This window comes from Ooceraea biroi, chromosome 11 (assembly GCF_003672135.1).
Source record: "Ooceraea biroi isolate clonal line C1 chromosome 11, Obir_v5.4, whole genome shotgun sequence".
In the NCBI taxonomy this organism is placed as follows: Eukaryota; Metazoa; Arthropoda; class Insecta; order Hymenoptera; family Formicidae; genus Ooceraea; species Ooceraea biroi.
Window position 1 is genome coordinate 8,872,941 of NC_039516.1, and position 11,970 is coordinate 8,884,910.

Consider the following 11,970-nt stretch of genomic DNA (forward strand, 5'->3'; position numbering starts at 1 on the left):
GAAAATAATAACGTAGCGATCTGTTGCATTCGCGGCGCGCAATCATCCGTCTCGTACCGGGTGTCTACAGAGAATTATGAGAATTGAAGGCACATCTACCGAGAATGCATTGTAGCTCGTACGAACGTAGTAATCGCTACCATTTGCTGTATACAAATACGAAAATATATCTTGAATCATCGGGTAATTGCAAGTAGTAGTGACGTAGCATTGTGTGAAACATTCACGGACATTGCATTCTCGATTTATGTTTTCTATAATACAACTAACGAACTTTACGACAGACAGAAGAGACACGGAAGACGATTAACAAGTTTACGAGCGCAGGAATCATAAATAAATACGTGTAAAAAAAGCAATTTTTACAAGATCCCTGATTCAATGTCGAAGAATTAAAAAATCAAACATTACCTCAATTTCCGACTCCGTATCGCATGCAGGTAGCCAGTACCCGTCCTGGTCGTTTAAATAAATCAGATAATTTTTGGGTGCGCTTAAAGGACGAACGGTAGCAATTTATAACAAGGCGACTGCCGACTACCTCGGTAGCACGGATGACACTTATTAAAAGTTTCAGGTCGAGCAGCGCACACGAGACATCGATCTTCTTCGCGTTCACTCCTTTCTCCTCGCATGAGCGTCCAGAACACTGCCTTGTTACTCGTCCACGAGAAATACCGAACAGTTTAATAAGCAAGCGGTGGCGGTGATATTGCGCGATACAAGATACCGCGAGTATCATCCATCACGCGACGAAGTTTTATGCTTTTATGCCATTATGCTGCTCTTGGCATTTCGGCCTTGTCGAGACACTTGACTTTTCAACTGAGCTTCCGTTTACCTTTAAAAGCCTGCTTCGCTCCTCAACGATCTTAATTCCGAAGAAACTATGAATCTTGAAATATTTCTTTTTTTAGCTGTTTAGTCTCGTGGTCTTTTAAGTCTCACGCTAGGTAAGATCGTTGTTAGAAATATAAAAAAAAGAAAGATCGTTAAATCCATCGCGGTTCAGGTTTAATGATAAATATACAGACGATAACGAAAGCTTAGGTCGCCGCTCGCCATCGACCCGCCATTATCCTAGCGAAGAGGTCGCGTGCAAAAAATACGTTAATTCCGTGCAGCTTGCATGACCGTGCAAATAAATAAAACGGCAAACACACATCGCGGCCTGCCTCGGTGCCGTATTTTATATTTTATCCGGTCCGAATGATTGATTGCGCTCCGCTACCGGGGGCTGAGTCCTGAACACGATAGCATCTCGCGAAATGCCCCCGGTCGCCCGACTGTACTTGTCGTTTCACGCATTGTTTATTATTGTCCGACGGTTTTATCACGATTGGTGGTGTATGAGGGAACCGGACAGGGACGGGAAACAGGGATAACGATTTCTTCGCCGACAATACTTTCGGGATGCGGGAAAGCAACGTGCGTGTCGTCACTGCGACGATATGCGCGCGATGTATTATTCCACTGATTATGATGCTGTTGACACAGCAGATGATACGATTTATCAGTGACTATTATTGATGCGATGCGAGTACTCTAGAGTTCTCAGTTTTTTGGCATGAACCGGAGTAAAAGAGGCAACGCGATCCCTATATATGTGAGGAAGATAGTAATTACAGAAGCGGGACTGAAAACGCGGGCCTCCATCAGACCCTGCGAGGCACGATCCTCGATAAGTATAGTTGTTTCAGGATCGCGTCGATGCCTCCTCTACTCCAGCTATCTCATTTTATTGGTACAGGTTATGTGAAAAATTTATTGGCTTCGACAGCGAGCGTAAACATACTCTGGGATGCGAACAACTTCGTCATACACTCTCGATCGGCTATGAAAATTTCAAGAATTTTGCTTACAAAGGTTTTTCTCTTTCAAGCAGAACAGTCGGCTGATATCAAATTTTTTGCGTTGAATATTAAATAAATAGAATTAAGATAAAGTCGAATATAAAATCTGCATTTGGTATAATGTATTATAAGTACATGAATCAAAGACACGAAACTTTATTTGTCAATTGATTGCACCAAAGAAATATCTTAGTGAAATTTTACGTGACAGCATATTCTTAATGTTGTCAAGATTCTTTATAATCTAATAAATTAATATATATTATATGTAGTCGGAAATTTTTGACCAACTATTAAATAGTTGATCTAAAAGTTGATCCATCTATCAAACGTTACTTAATTATATCGTGATTGCCGCAAGTAATTATCGTTTCTAGGGAAGATTCCGGATTAACACGGTGTGGGATACAGATGCGCAAGCAAAAAACACAAGTAAGTTATTGCCTAGAGATTTTTTACGAAGCTTCATCAAACTGCACCTCTAGCTGTAGTGTCCCGGTTGTGTATCGTGCTCTTCCATTTTTTCGGTGAACGGACCCGATCACCGCATACGGCTACCCCGTTATTATCTTCCGATACAGTTTTGCCTCATTTTTCCCCATCCTTCGCGTCTTTCTGCCCTCTTTTTCTGTTATTTCATATTTATCCCTTCTTTGTTTCTGCACATTGCGAAAAAAATCTTCGTACTCCTGAGAATCTCTCTCACATTCGAGACAGCTATCAGCGATACAATAAAAACCTCCAGTTTAATATAAAGAAATCTATACATGTATGTACAAATTGATTATATCTTTTTTTTATCAGACAGTTTTATCTCATTTATTTTGAAAAGCTCAGATGGAAATTTTGGAAAGCGCGTTACAAAGAAAAGTTGGAATACTTTTGAAAGTCGCGATCTTCACGCTTTGTCAATTTCGCGGGAGTATTCCGCCCGCTAGCGCGACACACGTAACATTACCCGCGATGCAAAATCCAAAGATCGCCCCGATCGATCGTCACGCTTGATTTCCTCTTGCGTTGCGTACAACACAGTAATGCAGCCAATCAATGTCCGCGGGGTAGTCGCTTCGTGTTTCTTATGAACTGTCCCGCGAATTGCCGCGACACAAACGCCTGGCAGGCGCTCGACGAGCCGTGGCGATATCGAAGCGGAAACGCCCGATGCTACCGGAAGACGTTTTCATCGCGAGCGTATCGTCTTCGACGTCTTCCATTATCTCTGCGTCTGTGGAAAGTAAGGGAGATCCTATCGTTGAAAGAGGATCATCACTTCGTCTTTCTGGACGCGCTGCTTATAATTCACGCTTCTTCTTCGTCGTAACGATTTGAGTTTTTGACGTTTGAACGTGTGGTGTCAAATACGCCACTATATACGCTATTATAGTCTAGATAGCCGTAACAAAGTTTTGTGTTAATTACATGCAACAATTTTCGCTCTGTTTCTTAATTTTATTGGATTGTAATATATTCGTTCCATTTTTTTAGTGTTTTTAATAATATGGGTTGTAACAAATGTTCGTTATTAAAAACACTTAAAAAACGGGATGAAAGTGCTGCAAAATTCGTATGATAAAAACTATTTTTATTTATTAATAACAATAGGATGATATATAATACTTTAATCAAAGTATTGGCCGTTGCTAGCAATAACCTTTTGCCTTTTGGATAATAGTTTGATTCCATGCCGATAAAATGACTCATTTGAGACAATCAAATGCGATTTTATGAACTTTTGCAAACACCTTATGTTGAACCTGTATGTTGCCTAACCCAATATAATAGATCGACAAGTAATAAAATTCCTTTCCCCGGTGAGAAACGCATTTGCGAGAGTTTTTTACAAAAGAAATCGGGCGCGATTTTGCAACGACAGCATTTCGATCGGTTTGGCGATGGAAAATCGAATCGTGCGATAAGGTCAGACGTGTTTCTGAATTCCTCGACAGTCCAAACGCTCTCATCCAAGGATCAAAGGAGAAGGGGATGCATTTTCCCGGGCGAGCCGCAGGGAGGTAATAACGATCGCGGCGCAATTCGCGTCGCGAGTACAGCCATTATTATCGGGTAATGTGCGGGTTTCGCGACCCATGGTAGAGAGTGGAAGTATTGATGTCCTGGCACAAAACCGTTCCAGCCACTTCCTAGGCATTGTGCTACCCTGACTCGCAGCCTGCCGGGAATCAATGACAAATCCAGCGAGCTCCACGCTACATCGCTGCTTTTAATTTTCATTTGGGTCAATAAATGTACGTCGATTGTCCATTCTAAAAATGATTTTTCTCTTCATATTAATACATTCATTCTCAGGTGGCAGTGTCTGGAGCAACTATCACATTTGTTAAAATTTGTTAAAATTACTAGACGACAGATATCTGTTTGTTATCTCTTTTTATCTTAATTTCAACGAACGACAGGAATTTAATTAATAATATCAATATCTAATCGTATGCGAGATACAAGGCGGAGCAACGATTCACGTTAACATCTAACACTTCTGCTTTCTGCAGCTTATGGATGTTCTCGGTAGATGACTCGAGTTGTACATCTTTCAATGCTGTATTATCATCCTTAATTCGTTCTTTCTTCGAAGAAATACCTGGTTATCAGGTTTCAATTGACATATTTGCACAAAAATGTAATATTTGTAACGACATTATTAACTACATAAATTTTTGAAATCTTTAATTAAATTATTTCTGTACGATTTAAATGTGATATTCTTCCATACATATAATATAAAAATAAATCTATCTATAAGTCTATCATGTTAACACATACACATACATAATCAATTAATTAATTATAATTTCAAATTACGAATTTTACCCTCCGCAACGAATGACTTGCAAATACCAAGTTGTACACAGCGACGAGTTAAAGTGTACGTTAAAATGCTAAAAGATTACTTCAAAGTAATCAACGTTCAATTTGATAGATGACAAAGATATTAAAGACATCAAACAAGATATTCGCGTCGTATTTGGAAAAACTTAGTTATGTTAACCGGCTCGCTCTTATCCGAAAAATCAGAAATTATTGAAGTAGAAATTACTTAAATAGAAAAATACTTAAATGTTGCCCAATACATATGCACTCTGTGATATCAGTTAAAAAATTAAAAAAGATTAAAAAATAAAAAGTTTTTATATCAAATAGGATTGCAGCTCCAATTGTAAGTACATACATCGTTGTCGGGCATTCTCCGACAACCGGTGACTCAACAATCTCTAATGATTTCGAGAAGCGCCGAAAGCTCGCTCCTCGCCTCCGTACCGAAGGTTTGCGGAATAATGAAGGCAACTCCCATCGAGCGCCTCCTCATTGCGAGCGCATCATCGCCGGGTGGTGGCTGGCTGGCCGGGCGATCGTAAAAAATGGCGGTGCGGAGTTTTTTGACGGATCGTCGTGGTGCACAATACAGCCGATCCATCGTTTATCCACTGCCTCGTATAACTCGAGGCAGATTCTAGTTGAGCCGCAGATTTATTAGCGATAGAGCAGTTCGATAGCCGCGCTCCGTGCACCACCACGCCCACCCCGCGCATACGGCGACGGAGCGCACGCAGCCCTCCGCGGCCCCTCGATACTCTTGCCGCGGTACGATGCACCGCAACGATGCGCAGCGATGGGGCTGGAAGGCTCGCAACGGCGAGCACAACGTTAACTTGCGCCATCGAGAGAGAGAAAGAGAGAGAGGGAGGGGGCGGGGGTCCGCGCTCGCTCTTTAATGTTATGCTGCGGCCTCGCTCGATCAAGCACCGTGCCCATAGCGTCGGGGGGATTTCTCTCGCCCTTAGGGCGAGGATGTACGGCCAAGCATTCGAAGCTTCTGCAATTTCTCGCCAGGCACAAAGTACACTCTGAGAGTACCATCTTACCATGTGTTGCGTCTCGAGAGCTCTGGTCGTTTAAAATATCGTTTCAGAAAATATCGTTGGAATGTGTCGGAAAGGTATGATTATTGTTGCGCGAGTTTTTGCGTGGAAATTTTAGGGAGACTGAGGACATAGAGGAAAGGTATCAATTGCAATGTACCATTTCGTTTTTGGATTTTATCTTCTAGCTGGAAGTACAAAAATAAATTTTGCACTTATAAATGTACATTAGAAACTACTTTCTATCATGTAAGATGTTATCATACATTATTATATATTGTTTCTAGTCTATCTCTCTGTAGATAAATAATACTTTTTTAAAGTTCTAAATTTTAGGTCTAAAAAATAGAATTTTAAAGAGACACAGTAAAAACTATTAAACTATAAAGTAGAACTATAGAAATATACTTTAATAAATAAATTGCACAATTTGTTTGAATATGTCACATCGTTATTTTGCATGAGAAACGTCTATAAAAAAACCTGTACAAACTACAATTGCTTTGATTTCATATATAAACCGAGTCCTCTTTTATCTCAAATCAAAATGTTAATTTATGGCAATTTACATATTATGACCAACTCGGATTAAATTGATAATAAAATATATAATCGATATATAATAATATCATTGATTTGATAGACCAATATAGACATTAATATCTCTCTAAGCAAGGTGTGCAAATTAATTCTGTGCTCTTTTTTTGAAAAATTGAGTCTTATTTATTTTATTTTTTTCAAGAAGAGATTCGTTAGCTATTCGATAGATGGAGCAAAATATTAGAAAATGATGGTAAAGATTTACATGTTTATCATTTTTTTCTAAATAAATGCTCAATTTCTTCAAAAAGAATCACCAAAATTAATTTGTGCACCTAATACTTTTAGCAACTTTTCTTTACTTTAAGACAAAAGTACAGTATATTTTGTCAAGCATATAAGAAACGATATATCACACGAGAAAGTATATGCATACATACATACATACACACATACATACATTCATATATATACATACATATGTATATACAGCATAATCGGGTATTAATGTCTGTTCAAATTATTGTTTAATTTTTCTAAACAAATTAGCTATCTTCTTTAAATAATTGCATTCTAATATTTAATATCTCCTATTCTAAGCTTTATTTTCTACATTGATTAGCATTGCTCAAGAAGCAATGTCAAACAAAAAGAAAAATAAAACCGCCCTATATATAAATTGTCATTACAGGAAAAAATGGAAGATAATTGCTGCAATCCAGTTGATGCTTTCAATACTTAAAAACACATTTTCCTTCTTTTTATTTAAAAGAAGAAAAAAATGGAAAGTGTTCTGAAACATTTAAAACATCAAGTACTATAGAAATTATTAAATCGCCAGTCAGTCATTAAAATTGCTTATATTTTAGTGGATCAAACTTGGCAAATGTCGATGTTCAGACATGAAACTTTCTAACTGAAGCAACTGCGCTAACGGAATTTGTTAGACTTTTAACAATACAGTTATTGTTCTAATTAGAATCTATATAAATCAATGAATGAATTATTAATTTAAAACATCAACTGGAATTCAGCCTCTGTGACCACTCTACATTTACTACCAACGTGTCTCGTTCTCGTTTGATGCTGTTTCTCAATGCCAATTGATGTAGGAGAGATGTAGATCTAGAATGGAAGATAATAGGCTTTAATTGTCTATAGAAGATCGAAAGTTAATATTATATATTATATATCAGGTATTAACTCATTTTTGATAGAACCAGTTTTCGATGAGTTTTCTTATATCGCGTATGCGTTCTACATTAGTGAAGCGAATAATTTTACTTATAACATGTACCGCATAATATTTACATGACTATAAATTCATATTATTAAGAAAAAAATGTAATTTTATATATACTGTTATATTCAGTAGAAAAAATATGAAATAGAAAGTTCTGCCTTGGGCGATTCATGCAATAGAGATTCATGTTAATGGACCTGATTGTATATACATGTATATATGTTGTGTATGTGCATATATATCTGTGTACGTGTGTGTGTTCGTCCGTTTTGAGATATAACCACGGGATAAGTTAATTATATTAGAAAATTATATCACAAAATTATAGCTGTAATTGCAATTTATGTACATATAACCACTGGTTACTTTATGTTCTTTTAGATAAGAAGTCGTTCGCTTAATATTATATAATGATTTTTATATTATATATGATTTTCTTAGCCATATTGATGGCGAGTAAGCGAAACTGTCGTAAAGATTGCATGAAAGAGGGTGAAAAAATAGTTATGTGTATGTACGTAATCACTATGTTCCGAAGATTTAAAATGTACTTGGAATTGTCGCGTTTTATCATTCACCTTATTTCGTTCCATAATTATACAATAGTTATGTTTCATAATTCCATATTTTATTTTATAATCCTAAATTTCTATTTATAATATCTTGAATGAAATACATAAATATGAAAATAGCTGATATAAGCATGCAATATGGTACGAATAAGTGTAACATATTGTTTAGTTCAAAGATTAAATGAAAGAAATCTCTGCGAATATGTTTGAGCGAATAGAGGGATGTTCGAGCTGTGATGTCTTTTCTGACCAAGAAATCATGTATAATCTTATTAGATTTGTGCGCCGATGCATTATTGTGTAGGAACGATCAAGACCCTTTGTTTTCGATATTCAGACCAAACTCGAAGAATTCTATTTCACAAAAGTTTCAGAACATCCAAATAATAATCAGCGTTCATCGTTTGATCTTCCGGTATAAATTCCTTGTGAATGATTTCTCTAAAATAAAAAAACATGGTGAGCAATCCCATACAGCACAAAATATTCGGAGAATATTCTAACAACATGATTTCCATATATTCTGAGAATATTCGAAAAGAATATTCATAAACAGTTCCACGAATGTTCTAAATGTTATTGGTATGTTATTTGATAAGTACTCAGAATATTCTAATGATATTTCAATGAATATTCTTATAATATTTCCCACAATATTCCTAGAATATCCTATACACTCTAAAAATGGCTTCATTGTAATTAAGTGTTTGAATTATACACATTTAAGCAGAAATAATGTTTGACTTATCAAACGCAAGTGGAAAAGCGTTTGAGTTTCAAACACTTTTGTATCAAACATTGCTATATATATATTAAAATTGTTTTGCTAAAATCAAACATGAGTCAAATTAAACAGATATATACGTTTGATTTTTAAACGGGAACAAAATAAAACACAATTTGTGTTTGATTATTAGAAAGTCAAACAGATTTATATTTCAAACACTTCCTAATTACACACTTATGAAACAAACACTTACAAACTTAAGCACTGAATTCTTACAAAATTTCAACAAACCAGATGGCGCTTGCGGCGCAGTTTCTTGCGAGCAAGAGTTGCCTAACAAGGTATTTATTAAATCGCGATACACTGAGAATATCTGATAATCTGATGGTCGGACTAAGATGCAGTAATCTCTCGCTCTAGGAACCAATTCATCCACTACGCGCCAACAAATTCGTTAGACTTCAAACATATAAACATTTGATTTGCAGGAAATTTCAATTAAGTAGAAAATCAAACACCTTACGCGTGTAATATAATTAAACACCAACCACAAACTCAACACTTATAAATGTTTGAAATGTCAAACATTAATAAACATCTTGAAAACGGCGACAACGAAAGTGTTTGAAATTTTAAACACTTATTATTTAGAGTGTATATATAGAAACAGTCCATAAACATACGCAAAATGTTCATAGAATATGCTACAGAATATTTATAGAACATTCAGAGAATGTGAGTTTTTGTCTACTTCAAATGTTCCATGGAAGGTTCACAGAAACTCTGAAGCATTATATGAGAATATTCTAAACATTCTCCGATATTATTCTATGAATGATCATAGAATGATCTTGTGCTGTATGGGATGTTTTGATTCGGTTCTTCTGAGCTGTATCATTCTGTACTCTGCCGCTTTGTAAGTGGCTCATATTGAAAATAACGTTTCATCATTAGTTCATCAGTTACGATGTTTTTCATAAAATCCGAATCAATATCGACCGTTCTTAGCATGTCTTTGCAATGCTCCATTTTGGCAATTTTTAATCTTTCGTTAGTATGTGCAGTATAATACATGCATAGACATATTGTTTCACATAAATCAGTGCCGAGATTTAGTTGCACATTTCGGACCGATTTCGTTGTCAACTCCCACTGTTCCCCTCTTGCCGCGCGTATCTTAGCAACGAGGTGCCGGACGCTAATAAACAAGATACATGCCGTTAAATTATTAGCGTTCGGCACCTCGTTGCTAAGATACGCGCGGCAAGAGGGGAACAGTGGGAGTTGACAACGAAATCGGCCCGAAATGTGCAACTAAATCCCGGCACTGACATAAATAAATACTTTCAATATATTCTCGAGAGTAACATTTTATTTACGGAAAGTAGCAGAAATATTTAATACAATATATATCAAGTTGATATCAAATAATATATAATATATATGTATATATAATTATAGGCTAGATTCTACGAGTACTATACAATATAATTAACAAAGAAAAAACGTTCATCGTTTAAAAGTCAAAAACTATTGCACCGTCAACATTTTTGTATTAGATTTTTAATTCTATATTTTATCTCTAGAACACTCTAATAAAAAAATATTATACGAAGATTGTGAGGTATCCTCTGTGCGTATGTAATAAAGAAAATAACTTACGAATATTTCCTGAGATATTTAAAATATCACTTAGTTTGACTTCAATTGGTGTGTTTACTATTTGACTCGGCTCGTAGTCACCCAAATGTGATAACACAGTATTAGTACGAATTAAAAGTTCATATGGCATATTACCATTGTTAAAGGTTGATATTTTTGGTACTCTTGTCTGAACACCATCCAAATGAACAATCTAAATGTAGAGTGTTTAATGCTTAGCATTTCTTATTTATTATATAGTTTATTAATTGTTATATATTGTTTATTATTTATTATTTAATTATATTATTGTTATATTATTTGAATTTATTAATATTATTTTATTATTGTTAATTATTTATATATTATCTTGTTTATTATTTAAAATATTCCTAAAAGATAATGAGAGTAAAATAACAATAATGAAATATAAACGACAGAAATTTATGAACAATTAGGGATGCATGGTAAAGAAGAGATTAATAAAATAATAAATATTTACTTTATTTGGAATTACATAGGGTAAAATAGTTTCGATTTCTTCGTTCCACGCTACAATTTGAATACGCCTTCTGCTTCCATTATTCAAGTAAAATTTGAAAATTTTAAATTGTTGGTTGCTTCCAACAATACGGGGCGATTCTATCCCATCAACAAAGCCTATTACTTCGCTATAAGAAAAAAATCGACTGTTATATATGTTTCTATTTTTTAATCAAAGTTTTATCTGTATATACAGAGAAAATAGCAAGAGGAATTCAAATTTGAACAATAAAAAATACAATTTTGAAAGAAAACTGAATGTGATAAATACTTACACAGTTGAGTCAAATATTTGAATATTATCCAAAATTTCATTTGATGTGAATAAATCGGACAAATTTGTCTCCTTATTATTATGCTCTTGAATGATATCTTCTTGAGACATTTTACGAACGTTCTATATTATAACAAATTTTTTATATTATTTTAATTGTAATAATAAAGTTTAAATGATAATAAATTCAAAACAGTATTTCTTAATTATAAATAAATTAGCATATATCTCGAAACACCATATAAATTTTCCAGAAATTGTCATTTTCTCGTTATAATGATAATGTTATTGTATGTTTATGCTAAAAGAATTGTAATAGACATACGAAGCATTTGCATACTTATGTTACAAGAAAATATTGTAGCTAAACTCGTTAGATCTGTATTGAAGATTTGAATTGACGTTATTATAAAGCGCATTATTATGAAGAAGTAGAATTATATTTCAAAATTACGTAATAGTTATAAGCAAATTCGCTTTAGAACTTACCTCATATAGGACAATTAAAGAAATTGAAAGCAGTTGCAGACGGCACGACTATAGCTGGATTTCACTCGTGGGCTCTTGCGCGGCGCACACAAGGAAACACAGAATGTATATTTAATAATACTATCACAAACACTGATAATTAACTGAACCGAACGAAAGACTTTGAAAACGGATACACGGATACACGGAGATTCGAGCTTTTGCGCGACTGAA

The 11,970-nt window shown here is 35.0% G+C and overlaps 1 protein-coding gene across 1 annotated transcript; it reads right to left on the reverse strand.

Annotated features, from left to right (window-relative positions):
• Positions 1-4,291: 4,291 nt before the first annotated feature.
• LOC113562967 lies at positions 4,292-11,379 on the reverse strand. Its single transcript, XM_026973840.1, has 4 exons — positions 11,270-11,379; positions 10,954-11,122; positions 10,473-10,665; positions 4,292-4,449 (listed from the first exon to the last, which is right to left on the reverse strand). Exons 1-4 carry the CDS (start codon positions 11,377-11,379, stop codon positions 4,292-4,294), a joined length of 630 nt encoding a protein of 209 aa, XP_026829641.1.
• Positions 11,380-11,970: the final 591 nt, after the last annotated feature.

Bases quoted from the DNA above. Each gene is read 5' to 3' on its own strand.
- LOC113562967 (XM_026973840.1), bottom strand. From the start codon at position 11,379: ATGTCTCAAGAAGATATCATTCAAGAGCATAATAATAAGGAGACAAAT. The intron at 10,666-10,953 runs GTAAATATTTAT...CTCTACATTTAG, and splicing joins CCTATGTAATTCCAAATAAA to ATTGTTCATTTGGATGGTGT. The intron at 4,450-10,472 runs GTAAGTTATTTT...CCTGATAACCAG, and splicing joins AAATATCTCAGGAAATATTC to GTATTTCTTCGAAGAAAGAA.